This window comes from Microtus oregoni, unplaced genomic scaffold (assembly GCF_018167655.1).
Source record: "Microtus oregoni isolate MIOR12 unplaced genomic scaffold, Mior012 000056F_ref0000123, whole genome shotgun sequence".
Classification (NCBI taxonomy): domain Eukaryota; kingdom Metazoa; phylum Chordata; class Mammalia; order Rodentia; family Cricetidae; genus Microtus; species Microtus oregoni.
This window is the reverse complement of record NW_024543832.1, coordinates 8,303,822-8,330,118: the sequence shown is the minus strand read 5'-3', so window position 1 is coordinate 8,330,118 and position 26,297 is coordinate 8,303,822. Positions and strand designations below refer to the sequence as shown.

The window sequence follows — 26,297 nt, the reverse complement described above, 5'->3', positions numbered from 1 at the left end:
CAGGATCTGACACCCTCACACATACACACAACAGGCAGCTCTCACTGTCCATCACTCCAGGATCTGACACCCTCACACATACACACATGGCAGGCAGCTCACACTGTCCATCTCTCCAGGATCTGATACCCTCACACTGTCCATCTCTCCAGGATCTGACACCCTCACACATACACACATGCATGCAAAACCCCAATGCACATGAAATAAAAATAAATAAATTAAAGGGGGGGGCACTGGAGATGGTTCAGCAGTTACGAGCACTGACTACCCTCCAGAGGACCCAGTTTTAATTCCCAGCACCCATACGGCAGCCACAACCGTCTGTAACTCTAGTTTCATGGGATCCAACATCCTCACACAGACCTGCATGCAGGCAAAACACCAATGCACATAAAACAATAAATTACTTAAAAAAATATAGTAAAACCATCATTCTGTACACAGAATAAACATTATATAAAACAATAAATAAACATCAGATAATCAAAAGGTGAAGTAGGAACACTTCCTCACACTCACTGAGCCTCAGAGCACGACAAGCTCGCGGCCTCTGAGGGAAGCAAATGAGGTCATGCCCAGGAACTGACCAGAGACTGCCAGCCAGGCAGACAGTAGCAAAGAAACACCTCCGAAAGAAAGATGCTAAATATGTAAGACAATCTAAACATCTTCTAAAATAATTTGAGTATGCAAAATTATTCTAAAAATGGGCAAATTTGATAATATTTACTAATTTAAGGTTATATGCAAAAATAATCCAATATAAAGAAAGCTAGAGAAAACAAAGAAAAATGCTGTAGATATACTTCTTAAGCATAAGAATTCTGAATAACACAAAGCGTTGACTATCAAAATAAAGGAAAATGACATGAAACAGTTAAAAAAAAAAGATATAATTGAAAAAAAAATTGTTTGGGACTCAGGCAGGCATCAAGCTTTCTATGTAAGAAGTGATGACCCTGAACTTCTGACTCTCCTGCTTCTACCTCCCAAGTGCTGGGGCGAGAATCATAAGCTATGATGCTCATCTGTAACCTGTTTGTGCACTGTGTATGTGCAGTGCCTATGGAGGGCAAACGAGGGCATCTTTTCCTGCAGCTGGAGTTAGGCGTTAATTGCCAAGCCGTCTCTCCAATCCCTATACTGAGTTTTTCGTGCTTTTTCTTTTTCCCTCCCTACCTAGCAGACTGGAAAAAATTCAGAACATTTGAGGAAAACATTTTAAACATAGGCTAGGAAAATACTTGAGTGGAAATATTTGTCTAACATGCTCAAGACCCTAAATTTGATGCCCAAAACAGAAGGAAAAAGAAAAATCAGGGAACTCAGAAATGCTTGGTTGGGTGTATCAATGTGCATGATCAGTGGAGGAAACTTTGGCTTTATCCTTTGACAGCAAATATACTTCAAAATGCTGTTTTACATATTTGTACATGTACACAAATTTCTGTAGTGTTAACTGCAGGAAAATACCAGAAAGAAAATGACCATAGACAGAGCACAAATTAAAGAAATCATGTCATAGCCTTAAAATAAAATAGCACAGAATTATTAAACAGATGAGACAAATGGAAAAGTTTCAGCTGTATAACAGAATCCAGGGCAGGGCAGTGGTGGTACACACTTTTAATCCCAGCACTTGGGAGACAGAGGCAGGTGATCCTCAGGGAGTTCCAGGACAACAGGACTACACAGAGAAACCCTGTCTAAAAAGACAAAACAAAACAAAAACCAGAAACGCTTATTTAAAAGGGTAAAATCTGTTTTACAAATGACACATCATTTGTTTTTTTTTTAAAGATTTATTTATTGTGTATACTGTGTTCTGTCTGCATGTATGCCTGCAGGCCAGAAGAGGGCGCCAGATCTCACTTCAGATGCTTGTGAGCCACCATGTGGTTGCTGGGAACTGAACTCAGAACCTCTAGAAGAGCAGTCAGTGCTCTTAACCTCTGAGCCATCTCTCCAGCCCCATGACACATCATTTATAAAACAGATTTTAGCCAGTTATATGCTTACCCTATAGTTATTAATTTGATTTCTAAGGGTGTAGTAATAAGACATGAAAATCTATCCAAAAATAATTTGTGCTAAAATTTCTCATTTAACCCTTGCTCATTAACAGTAACAAAGCATATAACTCAAATGTCCATCAACAGGAGAATGGATACACAAATTATACTCATACCTAATTTAAGTCAAATAATTCTCATTGAGAATGTAATGACACATTCATCACTGATGATCTCTTTTCTGTTGTTGTTGGTTTTGTGTGTGTGTGAGCATGTGCATGTGTGTGTTCTTGAGACAGGGTTTCTCTGTGTCCTTGGCTGTCCTGGAACTCACTCTGCAGACCAGGCTGGCCTCAAATTCACAGAGATCCGCTCGCCTCTGCCGTCCAAGTGCCACCACTACTTGGTAACTGACAATCTCAAAACATTTGAAAGCAATGAGATCCCAGATCAACCCCAGGACCATTAATTAATTAATTAATTAAGAAAGAAAGAAAGGGAAAAAAGGCAGGCACAGCCATTTACATCTGTAATCTCACATCAGGTGGAGGTAGAAGGCTTGTCAGATGTTCAAGGCTTTGAGGTAAGCCAAGCTACCTAGTGAGCTGAAGGCCATACTGACCACAGTACAACAGCAACCAGATCACAGATGTAACGTACACATATGACTGTGTCCTATTACGCCTTATATCACCTAGGTACTCGGCCAACAAGTTACCACATGAAGGCTATCCACCAGGTGGTGGCTGTGGTGTGTGCCTTTAAACCCAACACTGCAAGGGAAAGGTACGCCACAGCAACACGGAGAAACTCTGCCTCATGGGGGGGGGGCGACTACAAGAGCAACAAATAAACCAAGAAACAAAATAAATTTCATTTTGTTGAAATATGCCAATAACACACGATAATGTGTTATCTCGAACTGAAAACTGATTGATACAACTCACATTTGTTGTACATCCCTAAGGAAAATCTCGTTACTGAGAAAGGATTACGGACACTCTCCACTTTTTACCTTCTGTATTACTTGCTTTTATAGTTATTGTGTAGCATTCTTAAGATAACACTATTTAAGAGACAGGATCTCACTATTAATTTGTTTCAAGACAGTCTCTTTGTGTAGCCTTGGCAGTCTCACTAGGTAGATCAAGCTGGCCTTCAACTCACAGAGATTTGCCTTCCTGTACCTGGGATTAAAGATATGCACCACCACACCTGGTTTAAAATAGCATTTTTTTTTTAATTTAAAAAAAGTTTTAAAGTAAATAGGTTTACTTTAAAAAACCTATTTTTTAAATAGGGGCAATGGCCATCTATCGGTAAATCCTTAAGTAGGCATGGGATACCAGTATTAAGTGGCAGCAGCCATTTCTGGAAGGGTGGGAAAGCACCCTGCACCCTCACTCAAACTAAACTGGTTCTTGGGGAGAACTGGCGGGTCTGGTGTCTGGAATGGAACCTTTTTGTTCAGATGGTTTCTTTTTTGTTTTTTTGACTTGTATGGTACACACTGTGACAACTGGTTGTCTTTCTTCAACTGCCCTCCACTTTATTCATTATTGAAACAAAGTTTCACTGTGTAGCTCTGGCAACCTTGAATTTAGAGATGATTTGCTAGAGTTATGTATGTACCTCCCCCAACACACACCTTTTTTACAGTGTTTCACAATGACCCTGGTGTTAATGGATGTGGTTAGGTTTACTGAGCTTTAGAGGCCCATCTGCCCCCAACACCCCCAGCACTAATTTTGGGGAATCTTTTTTTCTTTGGGGAATGGGTGGTTTTCGAAACAAGGTTTCTCTGTGTAGCTTTGGAGCCTGTCCTGGAACTTGATCTATAGACCAGGCTGGCCTTGAATCCAGAGATCTGCCTGCCTCTGCTTCCTGAGTGCTGACCACCGCCCAGCTTAGTTTTGGGGAATCTGTACTGAGGTTCTAATGCTTTGGGGCAAACAATTTCCCAGCTGGACCACATCTCAGTTCTTTGTTCTGTGTTTTTGATAAAGAATCTCACTCAGCAGCCCAGGTTATCCTTGAACTCACAGCAATCATTTTTATCTCAGTTCCTCAAATATTTATCTCAGTTTTCCAAATTTTCCACTTGGTTTGGAACAAAATTTCATAGTTTACAAATTTAGCATTGCTAAACTTTTTCTCAGATCTCTATGTATATGTGTATTTAATACATGTTCTCAGATCCCTGCAAGTATGTGAGTATGTGTATTTAATACATGGTCTCAGTTCCCTATGTGTATGTGAGTATGTGTATTTAATACATGGTCTCAGATTCCTATGTGTATGTAAAATGTGGTCTCAGATTCTTGGTTTCAAGTAATCTCTTGCCTTAACCTCTCTACAAGTTAGACACACAGAGTTCTCTACCATGTGCAGGTCTCAATTATGTGTGTGTATACATGTGTAATTTTCTTTTTGAGCCAATGTGTCATGGATCATTGAACTTACTGTGTACATGAGAATGGCCCTGGTTTCCCTCCCCGTGCTGGGATCACAGGTGTTTGCCATCATGCAGAGGCTGACACTCGGGACACTCTACCAATGGAACCACATCCTAGCCCCAAATGTTTTAGCTAAAAAAAAGAAAATGGCTAATGGCTAAATATCAAACAATCAAACAAAGAGCATCACAGTCCCAGAGGATAAAAAGAATATAATAATCATGATTTCACTTATGTTAATTAATTAAAGTTAATTCTTAAAAGCTGGACCTTATCCAAGGCTGGTGTTCCCTTCCCTGATTCATGTTGTTTTCTTCCCTTTCCTTCTCTCCTCTTCCCTGTTCCTCTCACTAACATTTTTTTTCCTTGCTATTTCCTTTCCCCTTTTAAATTATTCTTCTTAATATGCTGCTAGACTGGCCTCCCAGATTCAAGTCTTACAGACATATGGCGTCACCCTTGGCCTTGTGTTCTTGTGAGAAAAGGAATTGTGACCAGAGTGTGGCTCATACCCGTAATCCCAGAACTCAGTATGTGTAAGAAAGTCTGGGATACAGAGTGCCTTACCAACCGTCCAAATAAATAAACCTGAAATTTGGACACTAACACACCAGGGCCATGTACTGGTGGAGAAAAGACCGTGTGAGGACCCAACAAGGGTGATCAGCTACAGCTCAAGGAAACCGTCTCAGGAAATCGTAGAAGATCTTAGCTCTTCTTGGACTTCTAGGCTCTCAGACTATCAGAAATAAATATTTATCTGGGCACAGTAGTACACCCTGTAATCCCAGCTACTCGGGAGGCTAGGTGGGAAAGTAAAGTTTGAAATCAGGCTGGCCAACATAGCAAAACTGTTCCCAAAATAAAGCAAAGGGCTGGGGACATACCTCAACAGCAGAATCCTTGTCTAGAATGTACAGGGCCCCAGGATTAACCCTAATTTCAAAACCACACACGACACACAAAACAACCAAGTGCTAAGCCGCACTAATCTGTGATATTTTGATAAAATGGTCCTAGTGAATTAATATACTACCTCCAAAATTTTACTTATTATTTATATTATAAAAATTTGTTTTTCATCTTAATACATAGTTAAAAAAATTCTTGCTAGGCAGTGGGGCTTTATTCCCAGTCAGTATTCGGGGAGGCAGAGGCAGGCAGATCTCTGAGTTCAAGGCCAACTTGATCTACAGGGCAAATTCCAGGACAGCCAAGGCTACACTGTCTCAAAAAACAAAGACCAAAAATCTAGCAAGTTATATAAACTACTTAATATTAGCAGTTTTAGGACAGCAGGGCTACACAGAGAAACCCTGTCTCGAAAAAGACAGAACAAAAACAAAATTTTTGGAAGAATTTCATATATGCACACAAAGCATTTCTATCATCCAAAGTATTACTTAATCTTGTTTGTTGAACAAACAGGGACAGTGCTTTCATTTGTTCTTGATTGTATTAGTTGAGACGTCTCTCTATGTAGTGCACGCTGTCCTAAAACTAAAACTAAACCAGGTTGGCCTTAAACTCAGAGATTCATCTGCCTGCCTCCAGAGTACTGGATTAAAGGACATGCACAGATGGGTGGGGTTCTTTCGTGGAAGATGGTAGATGAATGGATCAAATGGGGAAGGGGATAGTCATACGGAAGAGATGGCGCATGCTTGATAACATAGATGTTATCTTTTTTGAACAAAATTAAGTTGGTATAAACAGTCTGTTGATTATGTTAATATATTGAATTATGTTAATAAGAGCTATATAATTGACACAGTATGTGTAAATGCATTGTGTACTATATGTATTTAATGTACTATGTGCATTATTAATACTGGATGGGGCACTACACCCGGTTTTCATTATGATTTTATCAAGAGCTAAGCATTATTTTATGAATGTTTACATTTAATCCGACTAAGCGTATAACAGTATCTTCATTTTATAGTGAAGAAATCAGGTACCAATAGGTTAAGTAATGTGCTCACAGTGAAAAGGTTAATAAATAAAAGAAGTAGGGTTGAGACCACATGAGAGAAACTATGTTTATTTCTGGAATATTTTTATCATTGTGTGTGTGTGTTTGTGTGTGTGTGTGTGTATACTTATGATTTTGAATTTTTAAGATTGTATTTTTCAGGCTGGAAAGATGGCTCAGTGGTGACTGGTCGCTCTTCTAGAGCATGTGTGTTCAATTCCTAGCACTCACGTGGTAACTCACAACCATCTGTAACTCCAGTCCTAGGGAATGCAAAAGCTCTTCTGGCTTAACAGGCACTGTACACATGTGGTGGACATACATAATGCAGATAAACACCAATATGCATAAAAATAAATAATAATTTTTTTAAAAGGTTTATTTTTATTTTATGTGAATGACTGCTTTCCTATATGTACGAATATACACCAAGTGCATGCCTGGTGATCTCGGAGGCCAGAAGGCATTGGTAATCTTAGCACTCAAAATGCAAACGCAGAAGAATCACGAATTTGAGGCCAACATGGGCAATAAAAGACTGTCTAAAAAACAATAGGGCTGGGTATGATGGCATCATTTGACCACTCGGGAAGCAGAGGCAGTCTCTGCTGCATAGAGAGCTGAACACCAAGCTAAACCAAAACCCAGAAAGAAAGGAAGAAAAGAGGAGAAAAGAAAGGAAAGGAATGGCGGTATAGGCTGAAAAGGAGGCTCAGTGTTAGGTGTCCTGCTTGTCTTGTCAGCATGAAGACCTGAATTCACATAAAAAGTTGGGTTTTCTAGCCACCAGCCTGGCTCCAGGTTCAATTTGAGACTGTCTCAAAAGAATAAGGCAGATGGCAGTAGAGAAGGACTCTCAACATCCTCTTGTAGTCTCAAAACATATATGAGCATGTGCACATTTACATTCACAAACTAAAAATGAATTAGTATAAAAAAATAGAAAGGGGCTAGAGAGATGGCTCAGCAGGTAAGAGCACTAGCTGCTCTTCCAGAGGAATTTGGAAATATTCAATTTCCAGCAACCACATGGTGGCTTACTCACTAACTCCAACCACAGGGTCGGGTATTTGACTCCTCTTCTGACCTCCATAGGCACAAGACATGCATGTGACACACATATATACATGAAAGCAAAACACCCATACACACAAAATAATAAAGTGGAGTTTGTTTTGGTTTGGTGTTTTGGTTTTTTGAGACAGGGCTTCTCTGTGTAACAGCTCTGGCTGTCCTGGAACTCACAGAGATCTGCCTCCTTCCCAAGTGTTAGGATGAAAGGCCAGCACCACCTGATAAGGTGATCAGTTTTAGTCAGCAAATTTTAGTTCTTTCTGTCGTTACAAACTGTGAAACAGACAGCAGTGCATGGCAGCAGAAGAGACCTGGACGCTGGGCTTCTGCCCTGGCCTCTCTGAGAATCGGAACCTGAGCACAGAGGAGGAGGAAGTGTCAGCCGCCACAGCCTCTGCAGTGCATTAGGAGCTCACATGCTTTGCTCAGTTTTTGAAACAAAGAAATTTAGGGAAACGAGTATTGACATTTTAATAGTGATTGTTTTTATTTCAAATGTTCAGAACTAGAATGTTCCCGTTTTGCAAAGTTTCCTGAATGCCACTAACAGGTTGTTTGCCCAAAAAGGCAGAAATTTAGATATATTAACTAGGTCCAACCTCTTTTTGGGCATTTTTTTGGTTCTGGTTTATTAGCTCCATTTAGGCATTTTTTTTTTCTACAGGTGAACTATACCTTACACAAAAGGTTTAGGACTAAAAGTAGTCCAGATTTGAGCTTTTTCAGTTTTAGAATATTTGCAAATACACAGCAACGCCCAGTAGTTCAGACCCGTAGTCCTAGTCACTCAGGAAGCTGAGGCAAATAGGGTGAAAATTCAAGCCTAACTTGGGCTACAGGGTGAAGATGAGAGCAATTCTGTTTCGCTTCAAAACAAACACAGGGCTAGTTCAGTGGCAGAGCATTTATCTAGAGCATTTGGCTTCCACATCTAACACACACACAAAATGTGTGCATATACTAAATACTATGATCACTTAACACTTATACAATAGCGAAAAGCACTTTTATACATTGTTTTTATAAGATTAGAAATGAAACTTTATTTTCCCCTTGACTTTTCGAGACAAGATTTCTCTGTATAGCTTTGGAGCCTGTCCTGGAACTCTCTCTGTAGACCAGGCTGGACTTGAACTCACAGAGATCCCCCTGCCTCCGCCTCCTAAGTGCTAAGATTAAAGGCGTGTGTCACCACCACCCCAGGTGCACGAAATTTTTTTCTCACTTGTGTCGCATTGACACACAAAAAAATTTGGACATCGGGGCTGGAAGGAAATTTCTGGCTCAGTGTTAAGAGCACACACTGCTCTTACAGAGGACCTGGGCTCAGTTACCAGCACTTATGGAGTGGCTCACAACTGCTGTAGGCACTGTATGCACATGGTGCACACAGACACACAAGCACATACACACAAAGAAGTTTTAGACTGTAAACTGGATATGCATAACTATAATCCCAGAATCTGGGAAGTCCAAGAGGCAGGGGAATGACTCACCAATGACAAGGCTCTCTAGGCTAGCCTGAACCATATGGACTACTTTAGTTTCAGGTGTTTATGCCCTGCTGAGTTCTTTACCTGGATGCTGCTCTCTTCATCCTCCCGGGGTGACTGTGCAGGCATGACTTCCACATCAGAGTTGTCAGAAGACGTGTTACGTTTTCTCTTCTTGCCCACGACTGGAGTGATGGTACTGAAAAAAAAAAAAAAACAACGAAGGCAAAGATACCTTACGAGTGAGAAAAGCACGAATACAAACCATCACATACCAAACTTCCAGTCAGAAATATGTGGGGTCTAAAGATAATAAAAATGTTCGACATTCCAGTCTACAGTACAAATACTGCTGAGTATAATGTCTGAAAAAGACGACACTCGGGCTTGAAAGAGTAACCCAGGCCTGAAAGACACTTTGCTAAGGAGCTAAGGACCAAATAACAGAAATGAAGACGTATTTATTTTACGTGGAAGAAGTGTTTTGTCTACATATATGTGGATGTACCAGCTGTACAGAACTCAGAAGAGGGTCTCAGATCCCCTGAAATGGAGCTATAGATGATTGTAAGTTCCATGTGGTGCTTGAGAACTGAACCCGGTCCTCAGCAATGGCAACAAGCATTCTTCCTGCTGAACCATCTCTCCAATCCCCCCAAACCTGCCTTTTGATAAAGTGAAGTCATATAGCTACCCAGCTTGAAGAACACATACAGAGTAGAAGCCAATAAAAAAAAAAAAACAGTTACAAGAAAAAAGACATAGATTACAAGAACCATAGCAAGCCCCACTCCCTCAACAAGGTAAATGGTTGACAGTGACTGAAGTTTAAGGGTAGGGAAGCTGTGTCCTGCAGCTGTCTTGTGAGCGGATGGTAGGGGTACTAAGAAATCTCTTTTACACAACAGTAAGGAAAATGTGCAGTCACAGCTGTCTGAGACACAATTCATCTGCCCTTTTGAAAATACACATATTTGCCAGGCAGTGGTGGTGCACGCTTTTAATCCCAGCACTTGGAGGCAGAAGCAGGCAGATATCTGTGAGTTTGAGGCCAGCCAAGTCTACAAGAGCTAGTTCCAGGACAAGCTCCAAAGCCACAGAAAAACCCTGTCTCAAAAAAAAGAAAAAAAAAAGGGGGGGGGCTGGAGAGATGGCTCAGAGGGTAAGAGCATTGCCTGCTCTTCTAAAGATCCTGAGTTCAGTTCCCAGCATCCACATGGTGGCTCACAACCATCTGTAATGAGGTCTGGTGCCTTCCATGCCAGCAGTACATTGTATGCTTAATAAATAAATAAACAAAAAGAAAAAGAAAGGAAAAAAACGAAAATACACGTGTTTATACATTTCTGCTACACATATAAGCACCAGGATAGAGAAGCAGACGCTTATCTTCTGTGGCAGGTCCAATGGGCAGCTGCTATACACAGCTTCCCCCAACTGGAGTAGGAACTCTCGCAGGACTGCGCTGCCCCCCCCCCCACCTCACCCAACTGGGCAGGGGCAGCAGGGAGCACTCACTTCAGCTTACTCTTGCCCTTCGTTTTGGAGGCACCAGAGGTTTTGTTCTTCTTTGGCTTTTCCTCCTTCAGCCTTTCTCCGCTGCTCTTCTTCCTGCGTTTCTTTTCACCTTCCTCCTCTGGCCGGACGCTAGGCAGCTCATCCTCGTTCAGGACTCGAGGTATGTTCTGCTCGCCCCGAGCCCGGGCCCTAGCAATGGCCTCTGCTACAATCCGATTTGCTTTCTCTTGCTTTTTCTGGTGCTCCAGCCTGCGGTTTTCCTCCATTCCAGTCTTCCCCCCAGGATGAGGAGCACAGTTTGCTGGTGTGGACAGGGCTGCCACTTCACTGGCACTTAGAACTTTCACCACAGAGAGGCCAGAAGAGGCTCCCTGAGAAGAGCCAGCCTGGAGAAACAAGGACACTACAATTTCAGTATGTCTACAATTTAAGTAGCCTAAAAACAAAAACAAACCCAGGTGTACTCAGCCAGACATGGGGGCAGAGGCCTATAATTCTAGTACCAGGAGGCAGAGGAAATCAAATTGATTGCCCAGTAGTCAACCTGGTCTATATAGTTAAGTACCAGGTCAACAATAGGTTACATAATGAGACCTTGTCTTCACACTCACTCACACACCCCACAAACTAACTAGGTATTTACTTAAAAATCAGGCTCAGAGTTAAGACTCACTGAACCTAGATCCATTTAAAAAATAAATGTCGTTTCTGATGAGAAGAGAAAAGAATTCTAGAAAATTAAACTACATAATCTTTTTAGGGGATGGGTGTTAAGATAGGGTTTCTCTGTGTATCCCTGGCTGTCCTCGAACTGGTTCTGTAGACCAGGCTGGCCTCAAACCCTGAGAGACCCACCTGTCTCTGCCTACAAGTACTGGGATTAAAGGCGTGCGCCACCACCAACTGGCTCAAACTTTACGTATTCTTTTGCTATGCTTTTATAGTCACTGTTTTAGAAAAATTACAACCTACAAAACCACTACTGATCTTTGTCCTAAACATTAAAAAGTTTGAATCATTCCCTTAAGTTACCTTTATCACCCTGGTGTGTGTGTGTGTGTGTGTGTGTGTGTGTGTGTGTACATATGCACATGAGTGCAGGTGCCCCAGGAGTCAGAGGCATCGAAGTGGAATTACAGGTAGTTATGAGCCACCTGATGTGGGTTCTGGGAACTGAACTCAGATCCTCTGAAAGAGCAGGAGTACTCTTAATCACTGAGTCATCTTACCAGATTCATTAACTATTTCTTTATCCTTCAAATGAAACACAATTTCATCCAAATAATATTAACTAGTATGTATGTGGTGTGAGCTAGGAAGATGATGGATGTTCTCTCTTGCTCTGACTAATTTTCCGTGAGACAGTTTCCACTAAACCTGGAGTTAAACTAGTAACCAACAAGTCCCAAAGATCCTCTTTGTCCCTCAGCAGGACTGGAGTTAAACCCACTTTTTAATGTAGATGCTAGACATTTGAACTCAGGTCCTCATGCTTGTACAGCCACACAGCCATCTCCTCTCCATGTTTAAATGCTGATTCTCTGTGTGCTCTATGTGTATGTACATGTTTGGAGAGTGTGCTCTATGTGTATGTATATGGAGTGTGCTCTTTGTGTATGTACATGGAGTGTGCTCTATGTGTATGTACATGTTTGGAGAGTGTGCTCTATGTGTATGTACATGTTTGGAGAGTGTGCTCTATGTGTATGTACATGTTTGGAGAGTGTGCTCTATGTGTATGTACATGTTTGGAGTATGTTCTATGTGTATGTACGTATTTGGAGTATGTTCTATGTGTATGTACATGTTTGGAGTATGTTCTATGTGTATGTACATATTTGCAGTGTGCTCTATGTGTACGTACATGGAGTGTGCTCTATGTGTATGTACATGTTTGGAGAGTGTGCTCTATGTGTATGTACATGTTTGGAGAGTGTGCTCTATGTGTATGTACATGTTTGGAGAGTGTGATCTATGTGTATGTACATGTTTGCAGTGTGCTCTATGTGTATGTACATGGAGTATGCACAGCACATTGAGGACCAAAGGACAATTTTCTTTTCTGTGTCTCCCTCAATTGCTTTCCACTTTGCTTTGTTGTTGTTTTGTTTTGTTTTTAAGATAAGTTCTCACCACTTAATTCTAGCTGGTCTCTGCCTCCCAAATGCTGGGATTAAAGGCGTGCGCCACCACCGCCCAGCTCAAACCATTCTTTTCTTAAATTTTTATCCATTTCTTTGAGACAGGGCCTGGCTCTCCTGGAATTCACTATGTAGACCGGACTGACCTCAGACTCACAGACATGCATCTACCTCTGTCTATCACCATGCCTGGCTCTTTTTGGGGTGTGTGTGTGGAAACAGTCTTGCTATGCAATACAGTCTAGGTCCAATTTTCCCCCTACCCATAATACTATAATAAAAGACCAAGGTTTAAAGACAACTATTACAGAAATCATCACCTCAAACTCAACAATAATTCCTAATCTTTGTATGACTGAATCAAAACAAGATTCTCATGGATGAAATAACAAATTGCACCTCAGTTCTAGACCATAAGTTAGAATTCCTCCGTTAGCGATAGAGGCTACTGAAGGAAGGCAGGGAAAAGAGACTAAGGGGAGGTTTCAAGTCACTCACCTGTGGCTGCAGCACCATTTTGAGTGGCACTGAAAGCCTCTGTCCTGGGCTTTGTCCTGGTCCCATTATCTGAGCCTGCTGCACAGAGGAAAGTGTCAGAGGCTGGGCTGCGGGTGGCGGCTGTGGTTGTGGCTGTGAAGAAGGAGGCTGGGGTACAATCTGGATTTTCTGCTGTGGCTGCTGTACCTGCAGCTGAATAGTTACGACTTTGGCAGGCTGCCCCTGGGCATTCTTGGCTTGAGTCAAGGCTGCCAGCTGGTTGCCCTGTAACACTATCTTGCCTGGTAGACTCCCTAACACAACATGCCGATGTCCTTGGGGACCTCCGGTCTGTGGCTGCTGGAGGACCAAGGTGATGCGTTTCGATTCACCCTACATGGAAAAAGGAAATCACAGAAGAGGGACATTAAAGAATATTATACACAGAAGTATTTATATCAGCTTTCTTCATCTGAGATTCATAAAGGTGAATGTCGAAAGAGAATCCATTTTTGTTTACCCTCCAAATGTCTCTAGGGCATATTTTTCTGTAACACCTCTGCCCAGTGGTTATCAAGCCTATCACACACACACATACAACTTTTAATAGCTATCTTCTAAGGCAGTCATTTAATGTTTAAAATGAAACATGCCTCCACATCACTTCCATCCATTTCGGTGTCTACAGGTGCTCCCCAAATTTCTAGGCCTTTATTGAAAGCTCTTCCTTTGCATGACAGAAGCAGGAAGAGAACAGCAGTGTTAGCAATGATGGGAGAGAAAGGTGCAGTGGCTCGTGTGCAATCTGGGCATCAGGACACTGAGATGGAGGAGGTCAAGTTTGAGGACAGCTTAGACTACTACACAGTGAGACCCTCTCAAAAACAAAAGCCCCTACAATTGGTGTGATGGCACACACCTCTAATTCCAGCAGTAAGGAGGTGGAGGAAAGTCGATCTCAAGTTTGAGGCCAGCCTTCCTTGGCTATATAGAATCCCAGGCCAGCCTGGGCTATACAGCAAGAATCTGTCTCAATAAATAAATAGATAGATAAAAAGGAGAGCACTTAACAAGTCTTGCAAATATGTGTTCCCAGAACACACTATATTAAATGACAACTTACAGCATACATTTACTGTGAATTTTTGTTTAATGTCCGCATCTCCCTGCAGAGCTTGTGGTAAGAGCTGAGAGGCTCACAGACAGTAATTACTACCACCAAAACTGTTAACAAGTGGCTGTCAAAGCTCATTGGTGAAAAGTAAAGACAGTCAGACGGTGGTGTCATGATGGAGGAAGGTCATTGGTTAAATAAAAAGAAACTGCTTGGCCCTCATTGGTTAGAAGATAGGTGGGAGGAGTAAACAGAACAGAACGCTGGGAGGAAGAGGAAGTGAGCTCAGACTCCACAGCTCTCCTCTCGGGAGCAGACGCCTCAGAGAGATGCACGCGACGAAGCTCCGACCCAGGATGGACATAGGCTAGAATCTTCCCGGTAAGCACACCTAGGGGCTACAGCAGATTATTAGAAATGGGATAGTCCAGGTGTGAGAGCTAGCCTAGAAGAGGCTAGACAGAAATGAGCCAAGCCGTGATTAAATGAATACAGTTTGTGTGTTATTTCGGGCATAAGCTAGCCAGGCAGCTGGGGTGCTGGGGGCGCAGCCCCGCTGCCCTTATTACTACAGTGTCATACCCCCTTAATCCCAGCACTTGACAGGCAGAGGCAAGCAGATCACTGAGTTTGAGGCCAGCCTGGTCTACAGAGTAAGTTCCAAGACAGACAGGGCTACAGAGAAACCTTGTCTTGAAAGAACCTCCCCCACTCCAAAGAAAAGACAGTCACACATGGTGGTTAGTGCCTGTAATCCCCACACTTGAAGACCAAGACAGAAAGACTGCCATGAGTTTGGGACCAGCCCCAGTTAGAGTGACTTTGTTCCAAAAAAGCCCATAATCTGCAAGATGACAGATCTGAACAGACTTTCCTGTAAACAGTTCCTATGTACCAGTGTTCTACGTCCTACGTACCGGTGTTTCCTGTAAACAGTTCTTATGTACCGGTGTTCTCTCCCTCCACCCTCATTGTTCCTAAGTCCTATGTACCAGTGTTTCCTGTAAACAGTTCTTTGTACCGGTGTTCTTTCCCTCCACCCTCACCGTTCCTACGTCCTATGTACCGGTGTTTCCTGTAAACAGTTCTTTGTACCGGTGTTCTTTCCCTCCACCCTCACCGTTCCTACGTCCTATGTACCGGTGTTTCCTGTAAACAGTTCTTTGTACTGGTGTTCTCTCCCTCCGTCCTCACCGTTCCTACGTCCTATGTACCGGTGTTTCCTGTAAACAGTTCTATGTACCGGTGTTGTCTCCCTCCGTCCTCACTGTTCCTACGTCCTATGTACCGGTGTTTCCTGTAAACAGTTCTTTGTACTGGTGTTCTCTCCCTCCGTCCTCACTGTTCCTACGTCCTATGTACAGGTGTTTCCTATAAACAGTTCTATGTACCGGTGTTCTCTCCCTCCGCCCTCACTGTTCCTACATCCTCTAGAAACCACAATTCACTCAAGTCACCTGGGTAGGTGTAGAAGTCAGTGTGACTGCAGGCTTCAGTGGGGGTCCTGCAGCCCCAGGGTTTCCAGCAGGAGCTGAACCCTTAACTGGCTGGAGGACTAGCTGCTTTACTGGTCGGCTTGGCTGGACAATGCGCTGAACAGCAGCCTGGCTCCCAGGGACCTTGGTGGCCAACACTGTATTACCAGAGACAATGGAGACACCTGGTCGAAGGGGTGTACCAGTTAGCACTTTGGTAAAGGTGACTTTTCCACCATTGGCTGTGCCAGCCACTAGGGGCTGAGCCGTACTGGTGATACCTTGGGCCTGAATTTGTGCCACATGGGCACCCGTGACTGAGGAGTTTGGTGGGGCTTTAAGGATAACAATCTTAGGGGCTGACTGAGATGGTTGCCCTCCAGTATTACTGGGAGAGACAGCTGTGGCAGAGACACCCATGAAAGGATTCCCTTGGCTCAGGATCTCTTGGCTCTTGGAGACCTGCAAAAGTCCTGATGCTGGCACTGACGTCTGCAAGACAGGTTGGGCTGGCTGTTCTTGGCTGGCGGGCTGAGTGGTATAATCATGCAAGGTTAAGGATTCTGGAGCTGGAGCTGTGGATTCTTTGGGAAGTTCAGGAGGAGCTGTATCCTCTGGTTGGGGAACCAGGTCACTTGCTGATGAATTTCCCACATCAACACCTCCGCCATCTTGGTTCATCTGATCCAAGGAGTCCAGAGAGCTTGGCAGTCCAAGTGCTTCTTCAATGGGGTCTTGAGTGACCTGATTAAAGCTGTCATCAGTCAGGGAGTCCAGGCCAAATAAATTCGGGTCATCAAACAAATCCATGATGGGGTCTGCCATCTTGGTAAAGCAATGAAGGGTATCTGTAGAAGTCTACGGAGGGAAGGGGAGGGGGGGAACCAGTTCTCCCCTCCCCTTCCCTATGAAGAAAACAATGGACACAATGGACGAAAACTATTCTTCAAGTGAAGATACAAGAAACAAGTGCATGTCAGATTGTCCTGACCTTCATGAACAGCAAAATCTTCAGAGGAAGAAGATGGAGCTCCTATGATGGAATATAAATATAAACATAAATGAACAAAGTTGGTGATTTCAACGAAAAGTCCTAAGGTACCATCTAAGGTTTCAATTCTGTTAGAATAATAGGACGATATGAGGGACTTTGTAGATGAACACATGATAAAAAGAATACCCACATTTTTGTCTCAAAACTAAAAATTAAGAAGAAATAACCCCCATTTTAGGCTCTTATAGCTCTACACCTTGAAGTTTCTATCAAGAATATTCAGCTTGTTAGGTGTGGTGACACACAGTTTTATCGCAGAACCTGGAAGGCAGAGGCAGAAGGGTCTCTATGAGTTCCAGGACAGCTAACCAGAGTTACACAGTGAGGCCCTGTGTCCAAAAGCCAAAGAAACAAAAACTAACAAATAATAAAAACATATTAATCAGGGGTGGGGAAAAAACAAAAAAAAAATCATTAAGCCTGTTTCTGCTCATTTCGTTTGACAATTATCTTTTTAAAATAATATTAATAAAGTTTACATTTACTAACTGTTAAATTGGCACAACTCTAAAATGTAGCAAGAACACCTAAAAAAGTAGATTAAAGTTTCTGGATCCATTGTTATAAATTCTCCTTTCAGTCCAGATACTTCTTCTACTTACGACTGGTAAAAAAGCAAGCCACCTGTAACCAAGCTCCTAACAATGTGAGCTGAGGCCAGTGTACTTTCTCTAACAATATTCCACTAAGCATTTATACACAGCATTTTCAGATGTTTTCTTTAATGCCTTTCTTATATTTAAGATTAAAAATATTTGCCAGAATGGTGGTACATACCTTTAATTCCAGCACTTGGGAGGCAGAGGCAGGCGAATGTCTGTGAGTTCAAGGACAGCCTGGTCTACAAATCGAGTTCGAAGACAGCCAGGGCTGTTAAACAGAGAAACCCTGTCTCAAAAAAACAAAACAACAAAAACCTTTCTTTGCAGGAGACTTAGCCTCTCAGTTCTAACTCACACACCCAGCTCTCCCCCTGACCATTACCTGTACAAATCCTACATCCTACCTAGGGAGTTCTTGTGTCCATCATGCTGTGGTATCTACACAGAACATAGCCTCTTCCACCCTTTCATCCCACTGCACACATCCCTTCCAGCAGAGAAACTACCCACCCAAAGCTCTGTATGATGACTTGATTGATCTTCTACTTGATATAAAAAGCTACAGCATTCTATCTTATTAAGGCACATATGCCTTGAGTTTCTTATGCACATCCTATGAAGGTATGAATCATACCTTTGAGCAGGTTACAGAAAAACTACCAACTTCTCAAGATGCTTGTCTAACATGCGTGAGAAATTATCATAAATACATAAAAGTGAACAATTATGGATCTTATTCAGGACAATGTATTATGACCCAGCTCCTGAGAGATCCTTGATGATGGGAAATCTGTAGGACAACACACACAGGAGCCATCCAACAAACGGTTAAAGGTAACACTTGCTCACATTACTGGAATAAGTTTTTCATTCTTCACAGAAATCACAATATATAAGACAGTGTGAAAGCCTCCTATCTTGGAAAACTGCGCCATAAATGATATGTTGATAAATTTCACATCTATGGCTTAAAGTTTACGAAAATGCTAGTGGGGAAACAAAGGAAATTAAACAACCATGTGAAAAGGAGAGGTGGCTCAGCAGTTAAGAGCACTGACTGCTTTTTCAGAGGACCCAGGCTCTCCAGCAGCCACATGGAGGCTCACAATCATCCTTAACTCCAGCCCCAGGGTATCCTTTGCGGGCACGAGGCATGCACACAGTACACACACACTTATATGAAGATGTTTGCTCTTGGGCTAGTGAGATGGCTCAGTGGATGAAGGTGACGGGAGTTCAATCCCCAGGACCCACATAAAGGTAGAGGAAAAGAGCTGACTCCAGAAAGCCATCCTCTGACCTACACACGTCTACCATGGCACATCCACAGCCATAATGATAAACCTCATAAAACACTCTAAAAGAGTATAATGTCATAACAATCTAGGAAGACCTTTTCCTAGCTATCTGAAGACATCGAATAAAAAATCTGTCAGGAAATATAATGTAGTCTGACAAAAAAGACTTTTCCACAGAAGTTTCATGCTCTGTATGTGTGTCTGTGAGAATGTGCATGTCTGCTGGGGATGGGAGGGTTGAGGAGTTCTTGTTTTTTGTTTTTAAAGACAAGGTCTCAGCATAGAACAAAAGATATAACCTATCCCAGGATGGTCTCAAACTCACAAGCCTCCTGTCTCGGCTTCCCGAGTGCTGGGATAATGGGTCTGTGCTACCAGTGGACTGGGCTTCCAGCTCTCCTTACAAACAATGTAGTAGATCAGGATTTCTTCCCGGCGTCAATAACTGTATCTTTTCAAGTCTCAAGATCTGTATCAATGCCTATTTTTGGCCAAACTATTCCAGCATCTCATTCCAACTTGTAATATTTGCCCACAAATTACTCAAAATGGTAATCAGCACATTTATGCATATTTCTTGATATAATGAAAAACCTATTCAATAATTTTTTTTTTTTTTTTTTTTTTTTTTTTTTTAAATATTTATTTATTTATTATGTATACAACATTCCTTCCATGCCTGCCTGCATGCCAGAAGAGGGCACCAGATCTCATTATAGATGGTTGTGAGCCACCATGTGGTTGCTGGGAATTGAACTCAGGACCTTTGGAAGAGCAGGCAATGCTCCTAACCTCTGAGCCATCTCTCCAGCCCTCAATAATTTTATATATTTAAGTCTCAACAACTTTTTTTTTTCCTGGTTATGCCCCATTTTGCCATCTATGATCTTTTCTCTACTCACGGTCAGAAGTTACACTAAGCATCTGTAGCTAAATGTCAAACAAAACAACAAGGGACAGTACAGTGGCTCATGCCTGTAGTCCCAGCATAAACACTACTACAAGTTTAACTGACAATAATCTACAGGAGTATACACTTCACAATAACTTGTTTATTCATTCTACTCCCACTGCGCCCAGTCAGGGGTAAAACTCTGGCAATGATCTTTTAAAAAGTATTTATGAGATAGTCTTCTATGCTGCCTAAACTGGCTCTGGGTTTGGCAATCCTTTGCACAGGTCTGCAAAGGCCAGGATTATAAGCATGTATCACTTTGTTCAGAAATTTTGTTTTTCATTTTGCAGTACTGGTAACTGAACTCAGGGCTTTGAGGATGCCAACTAAGAACATCACCACAAAGTTAATTTCACCTTTTTATTTTTTAAATTTAAATTTTTATTTTGGGCCCAGCACAGTGGCATACTTTTAATCTCAGTACTGGGGAAGCAGAGGCAGGAGGATATTTGTGGTTTCCAGGCCAGCTTGGTCTACACAGCAAATTCCATGACATCTAAGGCTATATAGAGAAACCTGTCTAAAAATATTTATTTCTTTAAAATTTTTGTATGTGATTTTTACATGTATGCCACTGCACTGCATGCCTGCCCGTGGTGCCTGCAGAGACAGAAGAGGACATCAGATCTTCTGGAGCTGGAAATTACTAGCAGAAGTGAGCTTCCTTTCACGTGGGAGTTGGGAAACACACCAAGGTGCTCTGGAAGAGCTCTTACAGCCCCTCACTTTACCTTCTGTTTAGACATTGTCTCACTAAGTTGCACAGTCTGGCCTTGAAATTATTCAGTAGACTAAGCAGGCTTTGGTTCTCTTCCACATCAGCCTTCAAAGGAGCTGTGTTTACAGGTCTGCACTACCAGACTGCAATAAAGATGGTACTTTTTAATAAGAAACAGTACCTGAACTTTTTCCCCTCAAATATTTCACTGCATGTGACTCAATTATTAAGCTTTAAAAATCAGTGTATTATCTTAGTCCTTGTCTCCCAAATCTCTTTTTGGCCAAATGCAGATGTTTTAGTGTGGGCTTAAGCATGAGGGTTAAGTCAAAAAAGACTCAGTGAGGCACACTAGACCAGGTGAGGGTTTCCTTGAAATAGGTACTTTTTGTTTCTTTGTAGACAGGGCTTCTCTGTGTAGCCCTGAGGGGTCCTCAAATTCAAAGATCTGTCTGCCTCTGCCTATCAGTGCAGGGTTTAAAGGTATGAACCAGAAGGTGCACCACCATGCCCAATCTTACTCTTTTTTTTTTTTTTTAAATAAGGTCTATGTAGCCCAGACTGTTCACAAACTTGAAACAATCCACCTATTCAGTTTCCTGAGTGCTAAGATTGTAGCCATTACTATTTCTGCTTTCTACTTGTCAGTCTAGATTCAACAACTTGAAAGTCTCCCCAGGTACGGTGGCTTACCCTGCAACCCCAGAATTTGAGAGGCTGAGGCAGGACTGCTATGAGTTTGAGGACAGACTGATCGCAGAGGGAGTATCAAGGCCACCCAAGGTTACATAGCGAGAATGTCTCAAAAATAACCGTGCTTCAAACCCTGGCAACTGACTCAATCCCACAATAAAGTATTACTACTTCTCAACTGCTAACTTGTGAGGTTTTAAGCCTAGCTCCAGATTCTCTGACTCCCGTTTTAAACATCCTGGATTTTCACAAGTCCAAGCCTCCCTATACCTCTAACTTTCTTAATTGCTCTACTCCTGTACATATGGATCATCCTGCCTGCACCAATATACAGCTTAGTTTACCATCTGACACACCGCATGAATTCTCTTTCTACAGCTCGAACCCTGGTAAAACAAAAAATGGATGTTCTACAGGTTTTAAGGTAAAATAACTATCTAGATAATAAAGTGACATCAGACTTTGTGTTACTAAGAAGGAAAATGTAGTCTTCACCTACCACTGCCCTAAAGAGAAGCACATGCATGTACCCTAAAGGAAAGCCAGGATTTAGTGGTTGCACTTAATCACTTTCCATAATCAAAATATATAGATTCATGATACAAATCCCAAGGGAAATTCAAGGTCACCAGGATAATGTCGTCTGTTGTCTTCCCAGAAGTCCCCACACCGGTGCTCGAGGCCTGGCCACCTTCAATACCATTCTTGTACGTCTGGAGCCTTGGCGCTCCGACTCCCTGATCCTTGTGTTTTGTAATAATCTTGCCCATTTCTATCCCTTGTCTGTCTCATCACACTGTATTTTAATTCTATTCTACTCATCTACCACAAAATCTTCATGTCTTTCAACCAAATGGTGACCGCACACAGGGTGTGGAAGGAAGGTACGCACACTGAGAAGAGCTATCATGGGGTGGGTGGGGTGGGAAGTGTAGTTTTTAAATGTGCACCTAGCATCACGATTCTGTATTTGTACTTATACTTCCTTTCTATTACTGTCAGTACAAATGGACAAAATCTTGACCAGTACGGATCTGTAAAAGACAATGGGCAAGGGAACTGATGTCAGTAGGAAGAAAAGAGCATGAAAAAAGTCACTAGTACCTCTAGGCTGGGGTAAGAGTTCTCACATCACCCCCAAAGGGCATTTATTGTAGTTTACTGTTTACAATGCGAGAGAAACACTGCAGTAGATACCATTTCATCACCTAACAGATACATTATATAAACTGAACTACAGGCACAGATTCTCCATTTGTAGATTTCTCAATGAATAAATGACATACTGAGCAACATTGACTCTTTTCTGTAGTATACAGTCTTAGAAAGCCTACTCATGCCCACCTAACCTCTACGCCCAAAGATTCAGAAAATAAACTTTTTTTTTTACTTCAAAGCATAAACCTTATTGGAAATTGTATCATTTTCAGGAGATTGAGTTAGACACAGATATTAAAACACAGAATGAATAGGGAAAGTTTAATTTAAACAAGAAATACCTTGAAAATAAAATGAATATAACATTTAAAAAGACAAAACAAAAAATAACCCAATAATTTATAGAAGGGAACACTAAAAAACTATGCCATAGAAACATTTGGGACACTCGGAGAATCTTAAACCTTAAAGATAAATGAGAAATAGACACCCAAAGTGAATAAAATCACAAGTTAGGGTCAAAGAATGATGAGGCTGGAAGGACACAGAACACAAGAAATGAAGCTAATAACTTGGAGCCACTCAGGCTTCCTCAAATAAGTCGAGAGCCTATCTTCTCTGTATTCACCATTCAGTCAAATGAGTGGCAACTCTGTTTCTGTTTTCTAATCGCTGTAGGAAGAAGCATACCCAAATTACGGGTGCAGACATTTGGGGGGCAAATATGGCTGGTAACAAGGAGCACCTCGTTAAAAATTGGGAAAGCTAAATAGCCAACCATAAAACCTAAAACCATGTATTTTTCAGAGGCCAAGAGGGAAACTGTAGAAATTAATGTTATTCATACGGGGAAAGGGAAGGAAGTAGAACTGATGGAGAGGTAAACGCTACTGAAAGTGGGGGTGGGAAGAGGGGTCGGGTACATTACCTGCTCTTACTGCCGGGGTTGGTGCCAGTAAGGCCCATACGGCAGAGGCAGGCACAGGCACGGGCGGGAGACTTCAGGCCAACTAGATCCCCAAAAGGAGTTGAAGTACATGCACTTAAGCGAGGGAGCTATCGGGGGCACCCTCCGAGGTGGGGATGGTCAAGATGGGAAGATGCGGGGGGTGGGGGTGGGGGTGTGATGCCTGGGGAAGAAGCAACGTTAGGACGCAGGCTGCAGGTTGAGAGGCCTAGCAAGCCCCGAAGGAGAAAAGGGCCTGCACCTCACCCCGATGGGAGGCAAAGGTGGCTTTACCTGCGGTGGCCGTGGGGCCGGTTCGCTTCTCGCTGTCTCTCCAGCACCAGTTCCCCTCCTTCTGCGCAACCTAACTTGATGCGCTTGCCCGCCCCACACTTCCATTGGTCGAATCGCACTGCCACTCAAACAAAGGCGCAGAGACGCAAAACAGCGCAAGGGCGGGACTAGAAGCAGCTCCCTTCCCCCGCAGGTTAGGTTGAGAGCGCACAGCGAGGCCTATCCGGTTTCTAGGGCCGAGACCAAGCCTGCAGCTTGCTTGAAAACGAAGGTGCAAAGAGCGCAATCCTAAGGGTGGTTTCTTAGCACTCACACCGCTAGCACATCCGAGAGGAGCTCTGGGAAGGTGTTCTGCACTAGGCCAGCTCCGCCTCCCTCTGGAACCCCTGCCTTCCGGCAGCCCTGTCACTCCCTCCCACTCCCCACCACAAGGTGCCCAGACGATACCAGGAGGCAGTACAGTTGCTGGGCACGCAGCCTTTCGCTCTCCTCTTCCAAGATAAAACACTCTGTGCTATAACCCAGGAAACTGGCTTGCATGCTTGACACTTCTGCTTCCACAAAGTTAGCTCAGGTGCTTCTAACAATTCTGTGACCCGGTGCCCTCCAAAATACACACCCAGTCCTCCCCCAGGCTCTTTCTCTCCAAACAGTGAGTTTGACTTCGCTCTCACGGCACTGAGATCCATCCCCATTGTCCCAAGCAGTCTAGGAGAAAGATCAACTTGAACTTAAACCTCCTACTTTTAAAGACCCCAGTGTTGCCTACCACAAGACAAGCCAGGAACACCCAGTTAGACTGTAGTAGTATTAAGGCTTCCTATTTAGGCTGGCTCTGAACCTCCATATTTAGCATCCAATTAACTGCCAAGTCCTACTGACACAACGGCAATGTATTGGAACAGACTTCAGAACCTGCACTGCGCTATGGTTGAAACTCAACCACTTTGAATCAGACGAGAAAACCGAGCCGCTGAAGAATCCAACTAAGAAACTAAGTAGCAAAGTCAGGATTTGCTTTCTTGCAAGTCTCGTAAACGATCTTTCTCACTCCTGATCCCATCTTGCTACTTTAATTATCTTTTCTTTTATTGTTGTTTTGTTTTTCGAGACTCTGTAGCTTTTTGGAGATGTCCTGGAACTCGTTCTGTAGACCAGGCTGGCCTCGAACTCAAAGATCCACCTATCTCTACTTTCCCTGTGCTGGTATTAAAGGAATGCCCCAACACTGCCTGGCCTAATTTTCTAATACACAATTTGACCAAACAAACTTCATGCTTAAGAACTTTCAAAGACATCCTGTTAGTCTTGTAAATGTGTGGGGCATGTCTGCAATTCTAGCATGCAGGAGGCTAAGGTAGATTTAATAGCACACCTTGCCCTTTTTGTACTAGTTCCCACTGTTATTCGATGCAAACACTTACATGCTAGTCAAAAAAGTCATTACTATTGCTATATGTTTTCTCATATGGGTCTAGTCAATACTGCTGCATTCAAACTGTATACTACCATTGATTTGCTGTGTCCAAATCTTACGTTCTAAGATCTACATTTCTTCATTCACTACCTCAATTTTTGTCTGAGACAGGGTCTCACAGTACATAATCTAGATTGCCTTGGAACTCACTATGTAGCCCAAGCTTGCCACAAATTTATGGTGATTCTCCTGCCTCAGCCTCCCCAGTGCTGAAATTACAGCCATGATTTCAGGATTACCATGCCCAGTTATCTAAACATTTACTGAGGAGCTGGAGAGATGGCTCAGCCGTTAAGAGCACTGACTGCTCTTCCAGAGGTCCTCACCACATGGTGGCTCAGAACCACCTATAATGAGATCTGGTGCCCTCTTCTGGCCTACAGGCAGGATACTGTATAAATAAATAAATCAATAAATAAAAAAAATTACTGAGTAGACAGTATACTACTAAGTAACTTGATAATATTAGGAGTCCAAAAATAAATAACCCATTACCCACCAGACATGATGGTGCATGCCTGTAATCTAGCACTTGAAGGGGGGGGGGGAGGAGACAGGAGTATCAGGCACTCAAGGCCTATTTAAACAAAAACAAGATAGAAGGAGGGAGATGGGAGGGGAGTGTGTGTGAGAGATAATCACTACTCCTATTGGATGTGTGTAATGTGGGAAAAGGTAAGTAGTAGGCACTATGATAATAACAAGTGGGCAAGTATAAACAGTTACAAGACGGTAACACAACCAGCAGGGCTCACTACAGAGACAAAAGAAGAAGGTAAAATTAATTTAGGAGGAAAAGATACCAGGAAGTAGTTTCTTAAATTATAGGAGATAGGTTAAGGTGGACCACACGAAAAAGACAACCAAGCAGCAGAGATAGCAAGAAGGAAGGCAAAAACAAAAGCATGCAAATGAAGAGTATGTGACACAGAATTCTGTGGTTCAATCCTACCAACACATACATCACAGGAAACTGAACAGACAGAAAGCTGAAGGGCAGGCAAGAGTCAGGCATCAGAGAGCCATTGTCTTACAGAAACAAAAGTAATGACTTGATCAGAACTAACCTTAGTTACCTAACTTGCTTTGAGGGATGGAAGAGCAGAAGATGTAGGGTCAGTCAGGAGAGTGCCATGAGTCCAGTAAAGATACTGGAGATTTACTAACATGCTCTTTCTGTCCAGCAATAAAAGGCATATATGATGAGATACTTATGCATGAGACGTTGGGGGGAAGTCCTATCTGCAGAGCCACATTGTTCAGTGTTGTGTCTGGTCTCTGTGGACATACCTCTCTGGCTTTCAGACCATCTTTTAAACCTTCAATTTGTGAGCCACTTAATAAGCTTCCAATAAATTCCCCTT

General features: G+C 42.6%; 1 protein-coding gene across 4 annotated transcripts in view; it reads right to left on the bottom strand.

The window, feature by feature from the left end:
* Chd8 (chromodomain helicase DNA binding protein 8) overlaps positions 1 to 26,297 on the bottom strand; it is a 73,225-nt gene that overhangs the window by 32,873 nt on the left and 14,055 nt on the right. For 3 of the 4 annotated variants that reach the window (XM_041638839.1, XM_041638836.1, XM_041638838.1), the window contains exons 2-5: positions 15,721 to 16,771; positions 13,171 to 13,542; positions 10,532 to 10,917; positions 9,098 to 9,212 (exon numbers count right to left, since the gene is read on the bottom strand). In XM_041638839.1, coding sequence (XP_041494773.1) covers positions 9,098 to 9,212; positions 10,532 to 10,917; positions 13,171 to 13,542; positions 15,721 to 16,563 — 1,716 coding nt within the window. In that variant the 5' untranslated portion in view covers positions 16,564 to 16,771. Of the gene's footprint in view, positions 1 to 9,097; positions 9,213 to 10,531; positions 10,918 to 13,170; positions 13,543 to 15,720; positions 16,772 to 23,456; positions 23,513 to 26,297 lie in introns of those variants that run through there. The other variant, XM_041638837.1, reaches the window with a different exon arrangement.